This window comes from Cryptotermes secundus, unplaced genomic scaffold, assembly GCF_002891405.2.
Source record: "Cryptotermes secundus unplaced genomic scaffold, Csec_1.0 scaffold1415, whole genome shotgun sequence".
In the NCBI taxonomy this organism is placed as follows: Eukaryota; Metazoa; Arthropoda; class Insecta; order Blattodea; family Kalotermitidae; genus Cryptotermes; species Cryptotermes secundus.
The window spans coordinates 167,764-194,837 of record NW_019744143.1 but is presented as its reverse complement, the minus strand read 5'-3'; the positions used below and the strand labels follow the sequence as shown (position 1 = coordinate 194,837).

The 27,074-nt window shown below is 41.0% G+C and overlaps 1 protein-coding gene across 1 annotated transcript in view; it reads right to left on the bottom strand.

Moving 5' to 3' along the window:
• The window catches only part of LOC111874594 (basement membrane-specific heparan sulfate proteoglycan core protein), a gene marked incomplete in the record, with an annotated part of 357,246 nt that overhangs the window by 208,866 nt on the left and 121,306 nt on the right, over positions 1–27,074 (bottom strand). Inside the window, 6 exon segments of the mRNA XM_033755519.1 lie at positions 484–600; positions 2,887–3,000; positions 5,887–5,994; positions 13,008–13,133; positions 14,283–14,393; positions 19,991–20,107. Of these exon segments, the coding sequence (XP_033611410.1) occupies positions 484–600; positions 2,887–3,000; positions 5,887–5,994; positions 13,008–13,133; positions 14,283–14,393; positions 19,991–20,107 (693 nt within the window).

Sequence of the window (27,074 nt, the reverse complement as noted above, 5' to 3'; positions counted from 1 at the left end):
ATTCTTCCCCACTCATTACATCACGTTTCTATCTTAGCAATAATCTCATCAGCATGTTGTTCATACAAGTTTCCATCCTGTTTATGTTCATTGTTCAAGCTACCAGGTTAGCAGGCACAAAAACTACATTAAAATCTAGTGTTTTACTCCACACTGGAATAAACCACTATGCAATATTAAAAAAAAAACTGCAGTGTAGTTTGTGCAGTTGCTAATCCAAAAACCTTGAACTGTGTATGTTCCTTCCAAGTTTCACAACCATTATGAAGCAGCAAATCCATTTAAAAAAAGGTGGTAAGCCCTCATGATCCTGAAAATCAGACACATTCATTTTCTGGAGGTTGTGGTTCAGATATGCAATTTAGTATCACAAAAAAAGCATTATGGCAAAAAAATGAAAATATATTACACTGCATTTATGAGATAAAATATTACACAATTACTCCCCTGAAATTATGTATCACTAAATAGGACTTCACTTACTGCACCCTTTCTCATCTTCTCCAGTCACACACTCCTGAATGAAGTTGCACCTCTGGTTAATATTCAAGCACACCCCATCATTGCAACGGAACTGGTCTTCTCGACAAGCAGTTACTTCTAAAGGACAGAAATACTGTTCTAAGCACTGTCATAAAATCAAAATTTTTATGTTCAATCCTACATTTCAAGAACAGTGCATTGGAACTTAAGACATATGGCCATGTGTGGAACAGAAGAATTCCAGTAAGAACTTACTACTGTTCTCTTCATATTTCCAAAATTCTTTATGTTACAATCACAGCAATAGAGCCCCCTTCATTTACAAACAGAGTGCAGACAGTGATTCATAGAAATTTCTGTCGTTATTATGGGTCTTACAGCTTGAGAAATACCAGCATTAAAGTAGGCAGCCAGGCATGAAATAAGTACACTTCAGTGTAGGGACAAAAAGGTGACACAAAAGCTAGGTCACTGCTGATATAAACTGGCACCATCTACAGTATGTACCAACACCAAAACCCTTACAGCACTGTGAACCGTAATTTGAGGTCCCACTAAATGAAGAAGAGTTGCGTGTATTTACATACTGCAGTGCATCACAGAGCATTCAATAACATATCGTTGGGTTCATGGCCATTACAGTGTGCCAATCACAGTGGCTGCACACTCTTAGGGTATGAACTGTCGCTGCCTGCTCAAACACTTGAGTCTTCGGTTCAAATCCCATTCAAGGCATGGATGTTGGTCTGTGTTTATTCTGTGCATGCCTTGTCATGTGTAGGTAGTGGCCCTGCAACAGGCTGATCCCCCACCCCAGAGCCCTAACAACTGTCTATAATGTGGCGTACAGACCCACTACTAAGCGGTGACTCTATAAACAACGACCATTACTGGGCAACGGCTTGATAAACACATTCCCGCTGCAATGAATATGCATGCAACAATAGTTACTGCTATAAACTGGGTCTTTCAATGTTGTCAGTGCTGAGATGTTATAAGCAACGGACAAACTTAGTTGAAAGTGAGTTCTGCATGGGAGGTTGTGAAGCTAAAGAATATCCACTGTTAGAAGCCGTTACCAGGGATCGGCTGATGAAGACACATCAGGCTGGAAAAAGGCTTAGCAGGTTGTGTGGTGATTTGTGAATTTTGGACATTAGTGGCAATGGAACTGCTTGTGGTTCTGAGTTGTGTTTATAAGTGGTCAATAAATCCATTCATTCACGAATCCAAACCCCGTTTACTGTCACTCTTAAATAGCGACAATATGGTACGCAACTGTAAAACTGAGGTCAAAGTTCACTATGGGCTGTAGTGGCTACAGATTATTATTGATGGCCATTGAAATCCATGTGTTGAATGTGTGTGGTTTCCATCTTCCTGGAAACTTAAAGAAGATATAATAAAACAAATTGTACTGATGGACCTAATAAACTGAAAGCTGGGATGTTATTACATCCTACTACCAACACAAAATATTTCATGGCGGTGGAAAGTGTGTATGAATGTTTTAAGGCACCTTTTTTCTACAGCAGTTGCACAATCATAATAAGCACAAGGCTTTTACACACACATTTTTATCCAGTACATGTGTATATTTCCTTCAAGCATGATAACTTTTCCAGCAGCAGCACCTCCCAAACAATAGCACCAATAATATGGCTATTTAGTCTGTAAAGATCTAAACTACATAATAGTGAACACCTTCCATTTGTCTGCCCCACACTGTGTTCTTTTTGACTGCCATTTAATACATGCACAGAAAAATATTAGAGCAATTCTATGCATAAATAAATAGTAGTAGTCTAGCAAGAGTAGTTAATTTGAGAGCAGTAGGTAAAGACACAAGTAAGGACAAAGATGAAATTGCAACCTCTAATGATTATAAGCATCAGATATGTAAGTAAATGTTAATATGTCAAAAGACCAAAAGTACAAAATGACCCATAGCACAGTCCAGTCTGATTGATTTATAAAAGTTCTATTTCACTATTTCATTTTCCTTAATGCATTTCGGTCAAATTGACCATCTTCAGAAGGACACAATCAACAAGACCAAAACTCTGTAACAAAAATTCTTATACTCGTATGTTTGAAGAGAGACATTTGAACTCTAAGAACGAAGGTGAACAAATGTGTGTGTGCATAAAAACGCTTTCACCAAAATCTGGAAGAAACTGAATGAAGATCATGAGCTCTGTTGGAATCCTGAAAGAACTTTCAAACTTTCAATCCAGAGGAAGATGACCTTTAGGAAGATCCCCAAAAAGAAAAGAAGGAAACAAACAGTAACAGTAAAGCTCAATTCTCCCATATTCCTCAAACCTCTTGGAGCCTACACGAATACATGGAGGTTAGGTATTGGATAGAGCAGCCCAGTGTGCCACTGGACTTGTATCTTACCCCTGCAGTTCACTTCATCTGAGCCATCTGGACAGTCGTAATGACGATCACATCTCCTGGCTACACTGATACAAGTCTTATCACGACACTGAAACTCGTTGTGTTCACACTCCTCTGAAATAGTTCATAAAGTAATTGAATATCTTGGAATGGCTAAGGATTTAAAACAATGGTCCAACAACATAAAAGAATCTGATGCAATTTTACTGAGAAACCTAGCTTCTCTGTAGGCCAGAACCTACATTTCTAAAATTATTTCACAAAGAAAATGTTCTTGTATATACCACTAAATCAATATGATTTTAGTTTTAAAAAATGCAACCAACAAACTTCGAAACACACATTCTAAAAAGATTATCTATTCAAAATGTAATGAAAATCACTTAATTTTACTATCAATCTGGAGTGTGCATACTTTTTGAAAACGTATTTGTCTGTAAAACTGAAACTTACAAATTACTATTTTAAGATTGCAATAGATTTAATTTTTTCCAGACACTGTAAATACTACTTATTACTCCAATGAAGCCACAGAAAATAAGGAAAAGTATATCTAATGTGTGATGAGGGACTGTTAGAACTATTAGGTTGATTAAACAGAGGGGGTTGACCCAAAACATTACAAGCAAACCAAGATGTGGACAGATGAAGCACTGCAGACTCTATAAAGGTAAAAAGTAAAGTTGTCCCTACTCTTAGGTAATTATTTTGCCATGTAGGTGTTTGGGGGAGTGGTTGCATAGATCCACGTTTTCTTGACCTGAGCACTAGCTGGAGGTTGAATGATCAAATGAAATTTCTTACATTGACTAACAACCACTGAGAATGGCACAACACTTCTTGCAGGGAGCTGCCACTTCAGAAAAGAACTTCTGGGCCTTACTGAGCACACAGGGGCCAGAAGGGGCAGATAAGACAAATGTGAATACATATTTTGATGACTCGGGATCAATAAGTTGTTCTAAATTTACTGGGGACCGAGTCTTTGAATTCTGAACACAAATTTAAATGAAAAGTAAATAAACTGAAGATAAGGAAATACAAACATATAAGTATACTAATATCTGTAATTTAAAATAAAGTAGCAATATGAACCTTTAAACAACTTTCCAGGGAAAATTTAAACATCATTACTGATAAACTGGGAAAATCATTAAATCTCTACAAACTACATTTCATGAGCACAAAAAAAAATAAGTTACCTGTTTTACCACCCCACTACCTTACTCCAGTTTCAGTACAGGTAAATGTTATAAAGAAAGCTTCAATATGGGGGGGGGGTTCCACATGTTTGTATATCTGACTTGCGTGTTTTCAGAAAGTCTTTGTGGTATCGTTCAGATGAACAATAACTGAAGACACACTACTCTTGACAAAACCAGTCAATTTTAATGTGCAGCAGACACAGTAGGAGTGCCATCAACAGATCTCAAGCACGGATGAACCAATGTGGCTCAAAAAAATATGTCCTCTGACAAGTTTTAAGTGTATACAGAGTGTCTCGGGAGGAAATGTCAATATTCTAGGAGGTGACATGTTCAGAATGGTTTCCAAGATAGAGCTATTTCACTATATTTCCAAAATTGTTAACAAGAGATATTATGTATTGTTTCTAATACGGGTATTAATAGTTCAAGTGACAAAGTTGGTACCTAGTATAATACATTTTCGAAAATTGCACTGTCAACATCAATGAAAGCACTTCTTACAACTCGTGTGAGGACATGGTGTGTTGCTTACTTGAGTGTATCCTGACATTTCTTTATGCAGGCAGTAACATCCATAGCTCTAGCTCGGAAACCGTTCGGAATAGGACACATGTATATATGTTTGTATTTTTTGCTTCGAACAGCAGATGCTGTGACTTCCCAGAATACTAACCTTTCCTCCTGGGGAACGCCCTGTATATTACTTCACATAACAAGTTTCATCAAAACCTGCTCACCATTCCATAAATAATGGTGACCACATAACTTTCAACAAACTTCCTACAAATAACGTTTCTTTTGGGAGAAATTTACTCAACATGTACGAATTACACACCAATCTTGTGCTGGAATGTTATTCCAATGTCCTACATTATTTATTCCATTTTAAGAATGATTTCCTTTACTTTATGTACAGTCAACAGTAGGCAGACGAGCTATATAACTTACATGTACTACCCTCCAATGAAAAGAGAGGGATGCGAATTAAGGGTCAAACTAGCTGATGGTGACCATTCTACTATTCATTTATGACCAAATGGGTTTCTCTGTACCAATGGCAATAGCAAGTAATGGATGTCTGAAAATCACACTGAAGTTTGCAACTTTCACAGAAAATGTTGTCAGACACTAGTAATTGCCCCACATTCTCTTCAATGGAGCCCTAGACATGGAAGAGTATACCATGCATTCAAGCCTGTAGCTGCATTGTAGTTCACAGAAAGAGGCAGACATATTTTAACAGTTCTGTTCAAACACAACTGCAGGTGCTTCAAAATTATAAATACCCCCTCTTTAGCAGGTGTCAGAAGCCATGCAATTTAGGAATTTAGTTAGCATGTTAATGCACTACCCATTCACACCCGTAACTGACTTGTCATTCCCAGATTTCAACAGCAGCAGCCACAAGCAAATGTACAAGCTGCTATATGGTGAAATATCATCTTCTGGGATATGATTCTATTTAGTCTGAAGGACAATTTCCAACATTTTTAAGATTTGTGCTTCCTCACACAGCGTAATATTCCACAAGATTCTAATTTTCATATGCACTGCCGTAAAGCTCGTAAAAGCCTAAACCATGCAAAATGATTCTTCAAATTTCATTTATGCCAACACTTTAAAAATGTTTCACGTTAAAACGGTTTTCAATAAAAGCATATCATACCTATCAGTTTAGGCATAAAGCAGTTGGGTATAAATAGGTTTTGCATTACAGACAAGAAAATGCAACCTTTCTCTCTGAGAGCTGGTGTTAGTATGTTACATAACATATTCAATTATGGATGCATACGGCAGCTCTGCTCGTCACTGCCGTCTTGGCAGTTGTTAAAACCGTCGCACCTGTTGCTCTTCGGGATACAGTACTTGTTTGCACATGTAAACTCATCCTCTTTACATGCTGCAAGAACCAACACATTCATCAAACACAACCCATATCTTCAAACAACATGACCAACTGCACCACTGTGCTACACACATGCACTGAAACAATATGGTCTACTTTTTTCATCTAATGTGCTTCCATTTTCCTAATAATAAATAACACAGACATAAAGTCTAAGGAACAACTACAAAGATTCACATACTTGGCTTCATCATAGAGTTACATGAAGACAATGGTCAACTAAATTATATATTATCCACACTGCTGCATTATTAAACTACTTATTTATACACAACAATTTGTTATGAAAGTAATCAATTAATCAACCAACTTATTTTACTGTATGAGAACCCAAAAGCTGAACATCGCTACAACAAAATCTTGACAATTAACAAGAACCTGAGACAAAAACCCACAAACCATTTTCATAATATTCATTTTAAAAGCTGCCTTTTCTTCTCTGCCCACCTATAACCATGCATCAAACAGTGGCAGATGAGGCCCTGTGTTCCATACACAAACTGAAGCAATTAATAATGATAATCACAAAAATGATGATGATCCTGATGATAATGTTGGTTCTCATTATAAACAAGATCACAGAGCTAAATTCAGAGCCACATTTATATGTCAGTAAAGCATCCTCTTCAAAACTCAGTGTGGGCACTTATTCACTACCTGAAACTCACTGAGAAGCTGAATATGCCCCAGCTATGATTTTAACACCAAATCCTTTCCCTAATCAAAACTACAACTCAATAAAAAACTGCTCACTAACAGAAAACCCTCATCTTAGCGTAACTTGAATATCATGCCCTTCATTCTACATATCGAAAGTCAGCAATGACCCCCACTTCAAGCTAATTATACATAATTATAGGAAGCTGTGCATCACAACTGGCACTGTATTAACATGTTGGGCCTACTTTGCAGAATAGCCTCGTAGCTCTCATCCACTGAATATCTGTATACAGTATAATACTTTACCTTAGCTCTAAGCTTCAGTAAGTCTCTGTTGTTTGGAATTTTATTACCTCTACTGACGCCAACAAACTGGAATGCATTCAACTTAAGTTTATAATTGCAGTGCACCACTCCTTATTTAAGTTCATGGTGGTTCTAATTTATATCCTTCTATCCTAGACCTTTTCTTTGTTCATTCTCTGCTCTTTAAATAAAAACTTTCCTTTGCTAGATGCACTTCAGCTGCTAACACTGCTTTTAATATATCTAATAGCAAAAATGTTTCCTTTAATTTTATTTACAAGTCATCATATCATCACACTGGCAAAACAGTCCTTTCTGAGCCACAGGCTTCCTTAGAAAAATCTGCCAGAAATGATCTGGTTTTCACGTCTATGGATTTCACAACAGTATTTCTTTTACAGAGCAAGGTCGTGAGCTTTGCAATCAACAGCCAACCTGGATGACCAGGCCCTGCATTAAATAGTGGTAATTTCTTACTTACTGAAATACCACCTCTATTCAAAATGCTTATACGAGGGTAAGTCAATAAGTAAGTTACAAATGGATATAGAACTTAAACAAATATGAGTACTGATTTGAAAATTGCTTTTATTTCTCAACATAATCTCCCTGTACAATGAAGCACTTGTCCCGTCAAGCCCCTCAAAACCAGCAACATAACATTTTTGGGCTGTTGTCGGAATCGGGCGGTAACTTCCCTTCCTACAGCTTCATCGTTGAGAAATGTTCAGCCGAAAGAGGGCCGAACAAACAGAAGTCGCTTGGAGCAAGGACAAGGCTATATGGAGGATGCTCAAGGACTTCCCACTTGAAATTTCGCAGCATCTCATTTGTCTTGTTGGCAGTATGGGGACGCGCTTTGTTACGTAAGAGCAACACGCCTTTGGTGAGGAGTCCTGGTCACTTCCTTTGAATGGCCTTACGAAGTTTCCTGAGGATGTTACAGTAGGAGTCGGCATTTAGAGTTTGTCCTTGAGGCTGGAATGCGGTGAGCAGTATACCTTCGTGATTCCAGTCACTGCCTAGTTCCTACAGCAGCCCAAAGAATTTTATGCTGCTGGTTTTCAGGGGCTTGTGAAACGATGAGAAAAGTGCCTCAGTGTACAGGGAGATTATGTTGAGAAGTAAAAGGATTTTTTAAATCATTATTCTTATTTGTTTAAGTTCTATATCCATTTGTAACTTACTTATTGGCTTACCTACGTATATACACACTTTTTGCCTCACTGCATAATCACTGGCATTACTGCACTTACTGAATATTTAAAGATGTCTAAATCATACAAGTTGCCTTCTTTCAAGTTTGTTTGTGTGCTGTGTGTTTTTGGTTTTCTTTGTCTTCTTATGCTTACACTACGCGCTGTTCAGTAAGTATGCAAATAAATAATGATTTCAATTAATATGATATTCCTTTTTATTTCTTTCATATTTCTTTGTATTTACTATGTGTTTTACTTTCTTCCTGTAACAGGCCATTGCTGATGGCAAGCATTCTAATAGACTCCTGTTACTGACACTGCTGACACTGTTTTCATTATTGTGGTTACTGCTACTGGGGTAGTTCTCTTTCAAATCTTGCAGCCTTCATAAGTCTTATGTTCAGTTCCTATGTCCCAGCCCAAAATCTACAGCACTGAAAGGACTCACAAACCAAACTGCTGTCAAAGGTCTTTGAAGTACAGATCTTGACCAAAACAAATCTTAAATTACATTATCTCATATTCTGTCACACACACAAACACAGACATCAATCATACCAAGAAAACCAGTGCAAAGACACTGCCAATATTTACTCGAATACAAATGACCTTGACTATGTCACCTTGGAAGAGGACGTGCCATAGCTCAAGCGGTTAGTCGCTGACGTCTCACCGCAGCGGCCCGGGTTCGATCCCGGGTCTGGCCAAGTGGGATTTCTCGTGGACAAAGTGGCACTGGGGCGGGTATTCTCCGAGTACTTCGGTTTCCCCTGCCAATCTTCATTCCACTAAATTCTCCATCATCATAATCACCCAGAACAGGTACAATAGGATAATCAGTAGTCGCCATGCTGAGTGGACCCAGTTGGACTCCCCCGCACTAAGCAAAAAAAAAAAATGTTACCTTGGAAGAAAATTGACTACTCTTACCTGACAGACCACTACTGGTTATTGAATAACAAACTTACTCACTTACTTACTTACTTACTCATGGAGCTGAGCCCTTCTTGAGGAGCTGCCAATTCTGCAGCTACTCAAGAATTTCCCAGCATTTTATGGAACCCGAAGGTTCATTACCATGTTCACAAGAGCCCTCCACTGGTCCCTATGCTGAGCCAGATCAATCCAATACATACCAGCCCATCCTATCTCTCTAAGATCCATTGTAATATAGTCCACCCACCTATGCCTTAGTCTTCCCAGTGGTCCCTTTCCTCCTGGCTTTCCCACCAATATCATATATGCATTCCTTGTCTCCCCCATTCATGCTACATGACATGCCAACCTCATCCTACTTGACTTGTTGATTCTAATTGTACTTGGAGAAGAGTACAAGTTATGAAACTCCTCATTATGCAGCTTTCTCCAACCTCCTGTCACTTCATCTCTCTTCGGTCCAAATATTCTCAACACCCTGCTCTCAAACGCCCTCAGTCTATGTTCCTCCCTTAATGACTGAATAACAAACAATGAAATCAATCCAACTAGTAAAGCCAGTCTCAAAAAAATTAGTACTTTGTGTTTCGACCCCCTGGGTGCCTATCATTATACTACTTTAGATACCATCTATGCAGTTTTATTTCGGGAGATGGTCTCCATAAATTACTTAAGTTTGACAAAAATCATTTCAGTAGTTTCTGAGAAAAAAAGTCATATTGTTTTTTTCAAGCCAATATAAAGGACCCTTCTTTCTGAAGCCAGAATATTCATATTCACCAGATACCAACCTATAACAATCAAACTCTTAAATACTGAATATGAGCAAAATATATCCAGCAGTTTAAATGCCACTAAGGCACACATCCATACAAGATCGATGGACACCATTCCAAAGGCCATTTTTCAGTATTCGAGAGGGAGGGTCAGCACATTAAAATCTGTCAAAATCTCAATATAAATTATAAGTAAAAATGTTTGAAATTAAACCCCACTAAGCCACAAACATTGTCACACAATGTGTGTTCATATGCAGGGAAATTTTTGAAAAATTCAATACAAAAGAAATTGTGCTGCTTGAAAAATATGTGTTATGAAAAGTCATTCGCCACTTCAATCCTGATGATGAAGACAGAAGTAGGAGATCCCTGAAACGTTGGTTTTGATATAATACCAACACTGCTGATCACCTAGGATGACTTCAGCACAAAATTCGGGGTTATATCAGATAGAATGGTTGACTGTCAATATTTAGTGTAGAACTGAAATATATATTGAAGTTGATGTATATGACTGGACTGACTCACAGATGACCTACTTCATATGCATTTACATCATTCAATGAGGGCACTAAAACCAGACCAATAATCATAAATACTTTGTACCACACAAAATGAAATAAAATAAAATCTGGAGCACTAAAACCAGACCAATAATCATAAATACTTTGTACCACACAAAATGAAATAAAATAAAATCTGGAGAACAAATTATGAGCACCACCATTCATGTTACAAAATTTTCCAAAACTGTCAGGTTCACAAATTCTACTGCTATAGAATGTATTACACTGAGAATAACATTAGCCAAGCAGAAAGTTAGCAGTCAAACACAACACAGAGAATGCAGCAAAACAAACACAGTAGCAGATGGACGGAACAACACATTGAGTGGGCAGATTAGCTGGGACAAGCTAATTACTGAGTGGTTAAAATGTGCATAGTGTAGCTACTATTGACCTTCTTGTAAAACATGGTATTTGGAAGTTCAGAGAAGTGTTTTACTTGATGGCAAAAATAATACACCTGCATGAGAAAATCAAATTAATATGTATGCACAGAAAATTCAGAAACGTCTGACATTCTATCCTGCCTAGACAGCTACTTACAACCCGCAATAATTGAAAGTAAGATAATTTCACTCTCAAATGAATGGGCTATGGTTGGTGCAAAAACGGTTTATAAAGACAGAATACATTAGTTGTATTTTTGGTCAGAGAGTCTGCTGGTTATTAAACATGAGAAGCCTCTAAGCACATCATGAAGGAACAGAAGTATCTCCTAGAAACACTCTCCTACACACATAGAATTTTGTTTCCACACAACCAGGAAATGTAAGTAAAGTCTAATAACAAAGAAGGAAGTCTATATTTTAGGATTTTTGATATATTTCTTGCTTTTCTAGCCACATACTTCATGCACTAAGCATTATAACTGAAATTCATTCTTTTAACAATCTGTGCAGAAAAATCTCATTATACTTACTACCCACATTATATTGCAACAAAAGGTAATTTCAGAAAACAGTGCACTGGATTTGTCATGCCATTGAAAAATGAATATTTCATATTTTCAAGTTTCAAGCAATGACACACCTGAAGTAAATAGTAGCAACACTATACAACAATGGCCACTTTAATAACATCTCAAAGTGAAATGTGATGACAAAGACACAGGAGACTAAATCACATGGAAACGAATAACTACAGAGAGAACTGATTTTAGAAGCCATTTCAGGTTATCTCATACCCAACAGTATCATATATGTATTACATTCACTACTAAATTCTCGACCATAATTGCAAATATGTTTCAGTTATACTCTCTGTGTGCCTAATTATTTGGGCAACCAGTATTGCCAATTGTGACAAATGTTCACATTATAAAATTTAACTAAAAATTAATTTGTAACTGGCAGATTTAAAAACTACAAAAACTTATTTAGAAAGTACTGAGACATAACGTTGTTTAAATATCTTACCAATTAATGACATTCCCTTTTAACACACACTCACGTTGCCTAACCAAAGGAAGGAGGAAGAAGCCCCCAAAAGTTCACACCATCTTTCCAATGGTACTTAAGATAGAAAAAAGAATGCACCCATCACAGCATTCAACATATAAAATCAAGTGTAAAAATATGTAACACAATTTCTCAACATGTCTTAGCTGAAGTAAATATATGGCAATGACTGAGGAATGTATTACACATAGCTTTAATTCTAACGGGTTCTGAGAATGGTGTATAACACCAGATTACTGGGGTTTGGATTTTGTCCATCATCTCGTACTCTAAAGAACACAATGTTTCATAAACTGTATCTGTTTCTGTCCTCAGGTGAGGGGTTGCAGTCACTTACTCTGTTGGATCCATTAGAAAGAGCTAACCTCAATCAGTGGACAACCCATTGGAGTATAACTACAGCTATTTGGTTTTGTCAATGGGATGGGGCTGCAGTGGCAGTGGCAGCAGAATGACGACAAGGAGGAGGAGGAGGAGGCTATTTATTGAAACATGAATTGTATGAACTCGTTTCTGAGGTACATAAAAAACGCCACTCACCTCTACTATAGAAACAGATCTTCAGTAAAGTTTAATAAATATGAGGGAGCAGGAGGAGTCTTTCAGTACCTACAAGGGGTGACACATTTTATTTGCAGAATATGGGCATGTTATTTACCTTAAAATACTGTGCAAAATCTATGCTGCTTGTCATCATGTTTAAAAAGTGATACAGATCTGAAGATCTGACAGAAGAATTTAATGATAGTGTAACAATACATGTTTACCTACTGCAGGATATTTTGTTTTGGGGACATGCTACTGTAATTCCATCAGATTTTGACAAATTTTCTGAATGACAACTACTGTACGTAATTTGTTACATATTCCACCTGGTACAATCTATAAGATATACCCATATCTATCCATCTGCCTCTATCTACAGGAATATTTAAATGGTAACTTTTTGTGCTAACATCATGTTTCCATCAATTAGACATTACTGGTGCAATGTTAATAACATCATCACAGTTAGAAAACACACTGAAATGGTCTCTTATCATGTCTACACTAGTAAAAACACTGATTATGCCCGTACATATGGCTTGAGGTCATGTAACTTACGACAAAATTTTTCATCAGAATCATCGTTGGGACAATTGACATATGTGTCGCAGCGGAGTCTGCCATCAATGCAAGCTCCGTCCCCGCAAGTAAACTGCCATTGTGAACACTTTCCAGCAATACTAACTGTTGAATGCGTGACATATGCAGAAGGAGGCACAAACGTATTAGTCACAACAGTATCACATACGGCTGCCTTGAACAACATCCTGATTCGATAGGAATTTCAATCACACCATATGCCAGTTGCTTGAATGATCAACAGTGTAATAAATAGAGCAACACTTGTCATGCATAAGTGTCGTAATATTTTACTTGAGAAACATTCCTTCTCCTGCCCCACCCTAAAAAATTCTTATTCCATAACCATGTGCAGGATACGGCTGATGGGCACTTTTATTTTTGACACGTATTACCAACAGAATTTCAATATGTGGTTAGGGTGAGAAGTGCACAAGATGATGTACCAATGTCGTAAAAGAGTTCTTGTTCTCAGTACTCCTAGGGGCAAATAACGAAAATATCACCATTTTTATCTACTTCCAAGGAGGCTTTTATTATTAGCCTCATCCATCTCAAAGGCCATTCTTTTCTCATATTTCATAACAAAAACAAATAGACTCTTCTTATTTGAAGATCACTAATTACAGACTATTTAAGGCAAACTGCCTCTCCTCAATCAGGACAACTAAACCCTGTATATGATAATTCTCAGTTTTTCCTTAACATCAAATTTCTGAATATTAATTAACTCTTTCCTTTCTAACATTACCCTGGAAGCTCTTTATGTATGATCATCATGGAACCCAAAATAAGCCCACTGAGAACAAATCCTTGAGTGATTAAGATGCTCCATGCTGCAGGATCAGCAAGATGTTAAAATTTACACGTTAAATTAACTGCTCCCCAACCTGACCAATTCATTCAAGCAACTGTGGCTACAGTGTGACCTGCTTACGCTTCACACAATTACAAGGCAAATATCCAATTTGGAACGTATAATATGAACCACGTGCAAACAAAACCAAAACTGAACTATTATTATAACATGCAGATCAAAATGCAATGTAAACAATCTGCAGCTTCATTAAGAAACGGTACAAATTCTATATACAATGAACAGAATTATTCAACTTGTGACAGGACTTACAAATCACATTCAGTTTACGAAAAACTGAAGTGTGATACGTGAAGTTCCCTTCTGGAAATTTTCGTGAAAGTTACTGATTGTATGAAAATACACACATACAATTCACATTCTTGATTAATACTCACGGCAGTTCCTTTCATCAGAATTGTCTCTGGGACAGTCTTGGCGTCCGTTACACCTCAGCCTCCGGTCAATGCAGGATCCATAGTCACACTGCCATTCATCAGGCTGGCACACTGCAGAAAACAAGTTGCCTTCATGTCAAACAATGCCACATACTACATACTGTCCCACATACAGCAAAGTACACTTCTGACTTGTCACTCATGCAATATACTGCTTCCTTCTCCAGATCTAAAAGTGGAGCTTTACATATTTTATTGCGAAAAATCATAAAATAGTTTCATATTAGACAAAAATCATTCAAAAATAGGTTCATGTTACAGCATAAATCTATAAAAAAAGCTAAAGTGCCTGTGCTGAACTAACTGAGCACTATGACATGAAGACATGAAGACGTATGGGGGGAGTGGGTGTATAGACCCACGTTTTCTTGACCTCAGCACTAGTTGGAGGAGAGTGGTCAGCTTCACGCCCCGGCCGCTTTACCACCGGGAAGGCTGGGTGGGCCCCAGAGTCTGTCTGGACGACATGGAGAAGTGAATATTCTTGACCCTACAGGGACTCTTAACTCCAACTCGTTGGTCGTCCAGTCCATACCCAGTCGCTATACCGACAGCGCTATCCCGGCTCTGATCATAAATCTACGCAAGTTGAAACCGTACAAGTTCTTGGAAGAGCTGATCATCTTTCCTTTCACTACATATTGACCATTACAAGGGGAAGGGGTTCTCAGTCCCAGTAAAGCTAAGAAATTTCTCTTCTCCACGTTGTCCAAACCGGCTCTGGGACCCACCCAGCCTCCTCTCCAAAGGGTACCGTGGGCACTCTTCCCCTGGGGGTAAAGCGGCCGGGGCGTGTAGCTGGCCACTCACTTGCAAATAGTGCCGAGGTCAAGAGAACGTGGGTCTATACATTCACTCACCTATACGTCTTCATGGTGTAGTGCTTAATTAGCTAATCATTTGATACAACACGGACCGCACAGAAGACACATCCAGCAGTTCTTCTGTTGTTGTATGTCTATACACTGCCACCGGAACGTGTTTACTGAACCGTTGCCTAGCAACAATAAATGGGGGGTGGGGGGGGGATAAAGACTACGCCGGCAACTAGGTGATCTCATAAGACTAATTTTATTTTTTCAAAATAAGGAAATAGACTAAAAACTGTCATAATGCATGTACAGAAAATACAAGGACATCTGCCCATGTGACATGTTTAACCAATCCAATCAGACAACCCAGTTCGGTTAGCAACTCATACGGCATATGAATATGATCTCACAGATTCTGCATGCGTATCTATATGATTTTAGTTTTGTTCCACAGATGGCGTTAGCAGTCAGTAAATATAATTTGACAACACGAAAATCTTCAAATAAATCTTATGCATACAAAATACATTGTCCACCTGCTCTTCTGCTGTTATGTGTATTCGTTGCTGAGGGAACGTGTTAACCAAGCCGTCGCCTAGCAACAATACGGAGCGTATAAAGTCACACAGCAATGTGGCCTCCGCAAGTCATTCATTTCTTCAACAGAAGGAAAGTACGCTAACAAGTACATCCACGCCACAAATAAAACTTAAATATGAAGGTGGAGGAAGAGAACTTTCATAATATTCTTCGCACATTGCGCGAGTATCCTAGCAGTTACGTAACTGGCTGTGTGGGGTACAAACCAGATCAAACAGCTATAACAGTCACAATGGAAATGCTTGTTGCCAAGTGACAGTCTCTTAATCTTTAAGGAATGCATCATGTTGTGTTATACTATATATAAATTATCGTATTAATTCCTATCAAACACAACAATTCACCAAATAACTCGCTCACATTTTATTGTTTACAATTGAGATTTACTGGCCTAGAATAGGAAGCCGCTACGTAGTTTTGGCTCATAGAGCAACAAGTCTTTATATATGGATCCATACATTACTCTTTATCTGGTGTTAAAAAGAAAATGAAACGAAAAAAATATGATGTACTTCTGTCACTTTTCTATTCGCCTTTATATGCAGAGATTACACAGTTGCGTTCTTATGTTGACCCTAGAATTAGTTTGAAATCGTGCGTAAAACAAACATTTAAATTTATTGAGAGCCTTAAAATCAATAAGGTATCAAGACAGTAAAACATTATACTATTAAAACCTATTGAAATACCATTATTCTTGGTATTACTCTTAAATTGTTGTTCTCACTTTTAGTTAAAATAAATTAAACGGTTAAAATTAAGCTACGCGTCATGTTTCGCTGTTTGTCGTACTAGGTCTTCCACGGTCCGTTTGTCTGTATTGCTGTTTATGGCTATTATCTTGGGCCTATCACTGTATATACCACGCACCTACATGACAATACGTTCTCTTTGTTCTCTTTAGCACGTTTTTGTATTTCCTTCAGGGGCGGCTATGGAGTTTAGTGTTCCGACGTTTCCTTATTTATCTAACTAACCCCAACTGTGGTTTCTTAATCCGAGTCCTTCCACAATCTGATCCTAAATGTGTTGATAGATTCGTAGCCTATTAGTCGAGCCTCTGCTAGCGCGCCCGCTGTCGTAACGCTCAGAACAGACACCGGAAGCTGGCCGAGAGTACAATTACGGATCCCCGCGAGCCTGTCGTGTGGGCAACGAATGTCGACGGTTCGGAAACTCGAACTCCACGGAATCGAAGTCGGGCGATGATTACAAATGGCCGTGTTCGACGACAGGCCGAACAGCGAGTCAGTTGTAAGGAAGGTACTCAATAACCCGCCGTTGAAAGAGCGCCTGAGGACGGTAGCAGAGGACTAGCCCCTGTTAGAAGCCGCTACCAGAACAGGTCTAGTGGAGGCTGTTAACAGACTTAGAACAGTAGTCTGTGCTCTAGTGATTTGTAAAGTGTGGAAATTAGCGATGGCGCTATAATTAAATGTTGTCACGAGTTGTGTGTTATTGTGGTCAATAAAACCAATAACCAATCCGAAACCCCGTCGAGAGTCACACTCATACACGTCGCAGCATTATGCTTCATCTGAGAAATGTCAATGAAACACTGCCAAACCAATTTATATACTTCTAGAGAACTGTTTCACAAACTGACATATGAACGTGGAGTTCCGAACATAAAGCAACAACCCTCTTCCATGATGGACGAGATGTTTATGTCACGTGATTTTAACAGTTTACTTCATGGATCAGTAACTTTAGATCCTACAGAGATTGCACTTGGCTCAGAATTCTGTTCATGCCTGTTACAGACAAGTTTACCACTTTCGCCTTTGTTGCTGCTGCTTCTGCTTACGCTGTCTGTCTCTGGACTACAGCTAGTGTGCACACCCATATGCACCCCAAACCTCCCAGAGACGAGAACTTCCTTAGAAACAATCGCGCATCCTATTAGTATGTACATCCTCTGGTACACAAAACCAATCACGCCCAAAGACACAAGGTTTAATTTTCACAGTCACACAATTATTATTGGGGTTGCCCAGTCTGTACAGCGACTGTCTACGGGATGGACGATTGAGAGGTCGGAGTTCGAGTCCCGGCAGGGTCACAATGTTCTCTTCTCCACGTCGTCCAGACCGGCTCTGGGGCCCATCCAGCCTCCTATCCAATGGGTACCAGGGGGACTCATTCCCCTGGAGTAAAGCGGTAGGGGCGTGAAGCTGACCAGTCACCTCCAGCTAGTGTCGAGGTCAAGAAAAATGTGGATCTATACATCCACTCCTCTATACACCTTCATGGCGTAGTGCTTAATTAGTTAAGCACAGGCACAACTTTACCTTTAACCAATTACCAATTGTGACTGCACTGGTATATAACAAAGTAAATTAACGGCGCGTATAGAGAAAGAAAACTATCAAAATGAATTTGAAAATATTCTATCACTACCGGGAATAGCAAACATATCTTGAATATCCTCTACCACAGATAACTGTGGAGCTGGTAATCATCCGGCCAAGAACCATCATAAGTTGTCATCACCACATGTACAGCACGAGATGCTGATATATGTATTCATCCTGACGGGCAAAGGCCACTTGGAAGGTAGAGGAACACACTGGAGAATGCTGATGAAATTGACTGGCTTGTCTCTCGTCTGGCTTAGGACAGCATCCTGTCAAGCCAATAATTATCCTATGATTTCCACAAAACGTAAGGAATTTCTGAGTCACTATTAGCTTCTCAAAAATAACTTGGCTCCACAGAGCGCTTTAGTAAAAAGCATATCAGGAGACTGAACTATGTATTGGCTAAAAGGCTGCATGTGAGTCAATAATTTGATTGCATGCTCAATGCACCAATTCTGACTCTACATCTCTGAGGCAGCGTTCTCCTCCTGCAAGCCGGAGTCCACACACAATTCTACAGACTGTCACAATCTCAAAGTATCCGTCCATAAAACTTTCTATGGCATAAGTTATTTCTTCAAAAATCAGTAGTTGGTCTGGCCAAGACACTCCCAGCTTTTATAAAGTTTATTGTGGTCTAGAAAACCAACTTGCCAACTCGTACGCCAGTTCAATCGTGCCCACACCCTACGTCACTGATACTACAGCCGTTTCTAGGCAACGGCCCGGTAAACGAACTCCCGCAGCAACGAATCGACGGAAAATAATAAGGGTGCTGTAGAGAAACTGTGCTTTCTACTCAGTCCGTGCCGAGGGCTTATAAGGCAACTGCAGTGAAAAAGGAAGAATTTTCAATAACACGCAATATGTGCGCAATGTATACCTGACGAAAGGGCAAGCGTATTCCTAAGAGACAAACCCATCTTCTCGTCAGAGAGGACGTTACATAAGGACTATCATCGAAAGAGTTCGGTTGAAGAAAATCTCTGGTCGTGGGTCTCAAGGGGCTTGACCCCAAGATGAAATGATTGGCGGTAAACCGCCAGTCGTAAAATAGCTCTGACTTTGACTTGACTTGACCAAGCCAGTTCCATACGGAATATGAAGCAAGAAGACAGAGAGCGCCGTTCAAAGAAAACTTGAGCTCGGAAATACAGGACTAACCAATGTCAGGAGCCGTCATCAGAATACGTCTAGTAACAGATTGAGAGCACTAGGCTGTGTGCTCTAGTGTAGTGTAAAGTGTGGAAATAGCAATAATATTATAGGTATTTGTAGTTACGACCTTTAAGTGGTCAATATATCCAATATCCAATCAAAACTCCGTCTACAGTCACTCCATACTCACATGACAGTATCATTTTGTCTCTGCCTAGCTCTCCCGATGATTTTCCGATTAAAATTCTGTACACACTTCTCTTTTCATCCATGAGTTAACAATTCCGATAACTTCACGTGATAAATGCATATTATAAAAAATTTCATAACACAAAACATGCGACTTTCGGCCAATCTTTAGCCTGCTTTCATACTGCAGGTCATGTAGCAAACTACACGTACGTACGTTCGACACAGTACCAACGTGGCCTTTTTAAGGATGTGCATTAAACATATTTGGGAAAAACCATTTTAAAAAATGGTACCCATAATACACCACTGAACACTGCCACAACAGCAGCATTGGATGACTCCTTATCAACGCCCAACACTTTTCAACTCCTGCCAACCGGAGTTCAACAACTATCAGATTTTCTAAATAATTTAAAATAGCATGTACGATCAGCGTTTATATAAAATCGCCTACACGTTCTGTCAAATGAAACTGCAGTCCAATGCAGCAATCTATATAACACAAACAAATAAAAGAAAGTCTCACCAATATGGTCGCAGTCTGTTTCGTCACTGAAGTCTTGACAATCTGCATGTCTGTCACACTTCCTCCTTATATCTATGCAGGTGCCATCCACACACGTGAATTCTGCTGGCCCACACACTACACAGCAATGACAACAAACAAACAAACAAACACACACTGAAAAGACACCAACATTGATCAAACCTACATTTCATTGCTTCTGCCTGTCCTGAAATGTGTTATATGGAATAGATCACATCCAGAGTCGGGGACAAAATAGCAGAACTCGGGTCTTCCTGTTCACCACTTGGGGTACTCTCCATTCAGAGACGATAAAGGCATACAGCTATACCAACATACGAACACAGTCCATGCCACACTGCGAATGCAGTACAATCGTGCCAATACACTAGTTATTTCACTACATGTTAGGCAACTGACTGGAACTGATGCAGCGGGGGATAGATTCGCAGCAACTCCAAATTTCGCAAAGAAATGTCACGTGACTGACTAATCCACCCGCGGGAGTTCCCAGTTGAGAACACTGGCCCGTCTCATTCACAAATAATTACACAGTGTACAGTCTGTTCCTTGCTGGCTGTCGTCAGACACGTCGCCAAATTTTGGCTCTCGTAACAGGGACTCTTCCGTTTGGGTGGGTAAACTGCCGGTAGTCCTCGCCAGTAGAGGCAATCTTCGTCCCACGAACGCATTTTTGTCTCACGACTCTGGGAGTCTTGCAACTATATGTCTTCCGGTCCGCTGCTGGCCCTCGCCTCCCGGGTTGCGTAAGCCTCGTTACTATATTTTTGTTTTCCTGCCTCTCTTCGACTATTGTGGGGGTGCATCACTGTCGGAGGTCGATGCCTGTAGTTGTCTAGTAATGGACCCTCCTTAATACAAAGATCGCAACGCTTTTGTTTGTGAGCCGCAATGCCACATTTCTCCCTCCTTAAGGATGCTGGACCCTAGACCCTCCAGGCGTACTAGGATCTACCCCGCTCCAATTCCGCATCCCTGTTACGCCCACGCCCATATTCGTGAATGGCTCCACAACGCCATACTGGTCTCGACTATTGTCCTTTCGCTTTGCCCGTGGTCCAGCCTTTATACCTTCTACAATCAGACCCATGCTCCTTAAGGTGGTAAGCTCCGTCCAACATGACCCTGCAGAGCGTTCTGCAGCCACCCTAACAGACGCCGACGTCCACACATTAAGTACTGCTTGAAACCCGATGTCCAGGGGGAGTATACACCGAGCCTTTGTCAGCCCGCTGCAGCCCCACTTACGCCCCGGGGCACCATTCATGACGAACCCACAAGTACTCAGAGGGCACCGCTAGAGCAGCTCCGGCAGTCCTGCAGTGATGTCTGCCAACAGACATCGCATGTGTCACTGTTGTCCTCCATCCAGACTCAAGCGTTTAGGCTGTCATCGCCCACGCTGAGTGCGAGTGACAACAACAGTGCCTTGGCGACGTTCCTTTCTTGTCTCTCGTGCCCCTCTCGACCTCCTCATCCCTGCTGGCAGGGATGGGAGACGTCCCTATACTCGCAGTATATGGATGCGCACTCGGTCCCTGTCGACCGTGCTCCCATGAGCGCTCCAGGGACAGGCTGAGGGCCTCCCCGAGCGTCCTCTCTCCACCCATGAGGGGGAACTTCAACTCCCACAAATGCATACGCTGCCTCCCTGAAAACGAAGGGCCTGGTGGGTCAACTGCCGGACAGTGGCGACTCGCCGCCGATCATCTGCGTCCTTCTATTCGGTTGATAACGGTACGCCGCTGCCAATTCGTAGCCCCCACAGCGGGCGTCGAGCGCCTCACATCTGTAGGGACCTCCTAAGTAGGTCGGTGAGCAGGGACGGCTGTCCAACTAACTGCTTCGCCACAGCCTCACTGCCCGGAATATGAACCCATATAAACTCGGTCTCCCGACTTCTGTTGGGTTGCACGGTGGTAATATTCAATGGCAACGACAGGCAACATGCATGCAGTCTGGTGCCGGGCATTCCCAATACTCCTACGTGCTGCAAAACCCTCGACTCTTTCTAAATTATAACAGAGGTGAATTCATAATGCGTATGTTAGTTATTCGGTGCTACACTACGCTGGCGCTTAACTCGATAACGATGTGGAATCAAGTTCTTCCGAACGTCCTGTACACCACGCCACAGGCATTATAAAATAAGTAATAAAATCAATTTTCTTTGCTAGAGCTCATTTTGACAATTTGACAATGCATGCACAATCTGAAAGTAACAAAGCAAACAAAGCGGAAATTAAAAGCAACAAACCGAACGAATATATCACCATCACAATCACCATCATCTATCATCAGGTGCTGGTACAAAAGGCCAAACAATGGCTGACGTACCAAGTGGACTCAGTGTCACCCAACCCCAAGAAACTAAAAGGAACTAATATCCAAACTGGGTCGGCTGACAGAATTCGTTAAACATGCCACATGGCCGATCCAAATTGCATTACTTTCCGGACAAACCCTGTATTTATCTCCTAACGCTAAGCACTTCCAAATAATTTCTTTAGGCTGGCACCGTCTATTCAACGGCTTTATATTCGAGCTGCTATGCAAATGCTAAGAGACTAAGTCTGATCTCTCAGTGAGCACGGCTCTGTGTCCTCACGTATACTTGTAGGGATCATAAGTCGCAACCTGTGTGTGTAGTTTCTACATACGGCACAACTGCTATGAACTGACTAAAAGCATAGGCATACATTCTCTGGATACACTTCTGTGACGGGACGCTGCTACATGCGACGCGGCGTACTCTGGCTTGCTCCACTGGAACACAACGCTGCAGCACGCGTCCCGACACCTCTGTCGCCAATATTCGAGCGTATGGGGGACGGGGGCTATAGCTTAAAAGTTAGATAACAGGAACATAATACAATCCGAACTTTGCTCACTATTAGGCACACAACAGAAACAAGTTCAAGCCCTGCCTATTTCCTTGAAAGCGAACTAGCACAATACAAACTATGAAGTCTGGATGAATGCGTTACTAAAAGATGAAAGCCTGCAACTCAAAGGTCCCGAAATAATGTTCTCTGCCTTTTGGGGTGGTCACGAGAAGCAGACTGTGTCCTCGTCAACTTTCTTTCTCCTCACCAAACCTCAGAGGCATCTACAAATATCACGATGAGACGGTTAGCTTCAAATGTGCCACACTTACAGTACGAATATTGCTGTGCACTGGCAAACCTATCCTACAACCGGTACCAATGTCTGTTAACGCAGAGAGCGAACCACAGCCGACTCTATGTCCAGTAATGCACGATGAAGTCAGTAAACAGCTCGCGATTGGATATAAAAACTAAAACATGTGATATTCGAACCATTTACCGACATATCCTCCACCAGCACTGATACACTTGTCCCATCGCTTTACCAGTGCGTCGAAACCCGCAGCACAATAGTCTTCTGACTGCTGTCTCAGCCACGTCCGCACCTCCGTTTCATCCTCTTCGTCATCAACGAAACGTTTGCCATCCAGTTGTGAACCGCTTTACGCGACAGACACTTCCCACCGTAAACACGAAATATTTCTCCATGAATACCCTTTACATTGAGCACTTTTGCCCACAAAAACGGAAACAGGAGCACACTTCTCTTCGGTAGTATTCTCATTTCACTACTGAAACCAGCCTCTGAACATGCGCCTGTGTGTCTGCTACCTAGATTGTAAATGAAGCTGGACTGTGCTGCTACCTAGTGATACACACAGAAAATCCTTTACATCCATTAGAGATGTTTTACTTCCATTTCTGATCTATTTACTGACTCTCTCTCCCTCGCATTAAGAGCGTACTTTCGGGATGAAGTATGCTTCTACAAGTTTTTGTTCATAACAGTGTACTTGGCAATGTGCAGCCCCTTTCCTAGGCACTTAGTTGTTCGGCTGCTCAAGATATGCCCGAGAATCCAAATACGATTACAAATACTTCGTTTTAGAAATGATCCCAGTAACTTGCAAAGTTTCCGACGCCCGCACTCCCCATCCCACCCCACCAGCCACGATAGTGTGCCATCTTGAAGAGAAATGTATCTGTGAAAACAATACAAAACGTCTAACCTGAGAAGCAAGGGTCCACAGGTTCAGACTTTTGGGTTTGTTTGTAAAAACAAATATCTCATCACTTTCTCAGGTTTTGATTTTACAATCTTATGTGACTGCCATAGCCAATTTATCTGACAAGACAGCAGCACTATCGTGTACTGTTACATCGGTCACCCCTTAATACGCAGGAATAAGCAACCTACATATTACCCGGTATGCACTCTTGTACCCGAGCCGGTCTCATTTCAGAACAGGTATTGGCCAGGAATAGAGTCCGCTTCACGCTGCTTTCTTGCTTGGCTTGACGGAGGCGATGTTCTTCTGAAACGTCGCGCGACTTTCAATGGGACTTTTATGGCGTTATACCCCAGAAGACAAAACTCTCCAACCACTAATGACATGGAGCCGAGTCCTTGAGAAGCCGCGTGCAGCTACTCAAGAACTTCCCAGCATTTTATGGAACCCGAAGGTTCATAACCGTGTTCACAAGATCCCTCCACTGGTCCCTATCCAGAGCCACATCAATCCAGTCCGTACTACCCCATGTTATCTAAAATACATTTTAATATTATCCACTCACATATGCCTTGATCTTCGTAGTGGTCTCTTTCCTTCTGGCTTCCCAATAATATCCTATGTGCATTCCCATTCTCCATATTCGTGCTACATGCCCTGCCCATCTAATCCTCTTTGACTTGAGAATTCTACGTAATTATACATGACGAAGAGAACAAGTTATGAAGTTCCTCATTATGTACTTTTCTCCAACCTCCTGTCACCTCATCTCTCTTGGGTCCAAATATTCTCGTAAGGTCTCTTGTTCTCAGACACCCTCAGTCTATGTTCCTCAATGTCAGAGACCAAATTTCACACTCATACAGAACCACAGGCAAAATTATAGTTTTCCATGTTCTAATTCTTATGTTTTTAGACATCAGACGGGAAGACGAAACGTTCTGGACTGAATGGTAGGATGCATTACCCGTGTTCAACCTCCTAATTTCCTCCTCAATCAGGTTTTTGATTTGTTACTGTCGTTCCCAAATACCTGAACTGTGCCACGTTTTAAAAAAGCAATCTGATTCTACACAGCAGTTAAAGTGCGAAATACTCCAAACGGCCTGACACTTCATGTCATAAAATTCCTATACCCACTGCAAGGAGGTCATGATACAGCATGACGCTAAATCCATATTTATGATGGAGTGCGCACGAACCATTCACAACTGCAATCTCCATTAACGCTCAGAGCCAGGCAAACGGCTGGCACATACCGACAATCTTAGTCTGCTTCATGCCACAAATATTGACGAAGCTCCTAATGGAATCTTGGTAGCCGAAACAGTGACGTTTGGACGTTTGTTACAATAAACGGAGTTTCAACTGAGGCGTATTTCGGTTAGGTGCATTTCTTCTGTTCCTCGCGGAGTAGAGATCTTCCAAAAACCTAACAACGCTGGACATATCTTCAGAAAAGTTGTTAACCATACTACAGATTAGAGGAGGACAAAGACAGGATTTCCCAGTAGAATTCCAAACGCATTAGGCGTATGTTACTGCTAAACCGTATGAAATTAACAGGAGCCACAGGCCTACAGACAAATATAAACGTGCTGCTCCGGCATTCCCTTGAGCAGGAGTACTCCACTGACATTCTACAAAATAGGGGCACACAGAACCATGAGACATACGCATTTGTTCATCTGTACCTCAGGGCGGCCAGCCTACAACGGAAGTGGCCAAGGCCGCTCTTTCCATTTCACGCGGAAGAGCATCATCAGTTGATGCAGTGTCGCTCAACACTGTAAGAAAATTAAACACCTGCAGGTCTCTGTCTCGTCTCCATGACGTGAGTTAAGCGACAGCACGCCTTCACGGCGCGGCGCTTACATACACAGAAAATCACTCGACTCCCTCGTTCGTTCCGACAGTTGTAACGGTTGGAACTGCGGCAAGGTCTTCTCGTCGCATGGATAAAACCGTTTCGGGTAGCTTAGCTATTCAGAAATGGCTGCCTTCCTTTGAGAAGCGCTGACTTCTACGATTTCAAACATGGGCTCAAGTATCGCGCAGTGAGAGTGCTCCACGCGGGAACGTCAGCTTTCAGAACCGGACACCAGTGAGACATACAACACTCGCGAGCTATTAATACTGACGTCATGACCGGTAACCGTAGCGAAGGGCTTCTGATATTTCAAAGCGCCGTACCGAGACTTGATCCCGTCTTTCACAGAGTTCAGGAAAAGTCTGATTCGCGTGCGTGAGTTCCGACAGCATCATGGGCTATTAGAAAACCTCCGATTCCCCATACCAGTGGCGGTAGTGTCGGCAGAAAAGCAACGTGTGAAACGTAACTTACGGATTGATTTACCTTATGTTACACAAAAAGTTCTGTGGAACAGCTGTTACGTGTAGTTAAATTACATTACGGGTGGCGTAAAACGCAAAAATAAAGTGACACAAACGCAAAACATAAAGCTCTGAGAATCGCCTACTTTCCTTGATACGACACGTACCGCATAGAAAAAGATGCCTCCAACAATTCTTCTACTGTTGTGTGTTTATTCTCTGCAGCGTTAATGTTTTCACCGAACCGTTGCCTAGCAACGAGATGATACATATAGGCACACAGACTGATGGCACGAGGAATTTATGAATAACAGCGTTGTGGTGGGCTCAGGTATCATGATATACACACAAAGTTTAACAAAGACTGGTTCTGGCGTTAATAGGGGATACACAGATATACAGACAGCATGGAGATAGCGCAAACCTACTTTACGAGCGTCGGCTAAAATGTTAACGCGGAAGAATCATTACAAACTGCACTGCCAGGAATCTTCCTGCGGGGGGTAAGGGGCAGCCGGCGCGTAAGGCTGACCTCACCGCCATCTGTGAGCCGACAGTCTACAAAATGTGGGAGCCTCGACGTCTCACAACCCTATGGGCCTCCACGGTCTGTTACAGGGATAGCTTTATGTGAGGATCGCAGGAGAATGTGTGACGAGTCCTTTACTGACA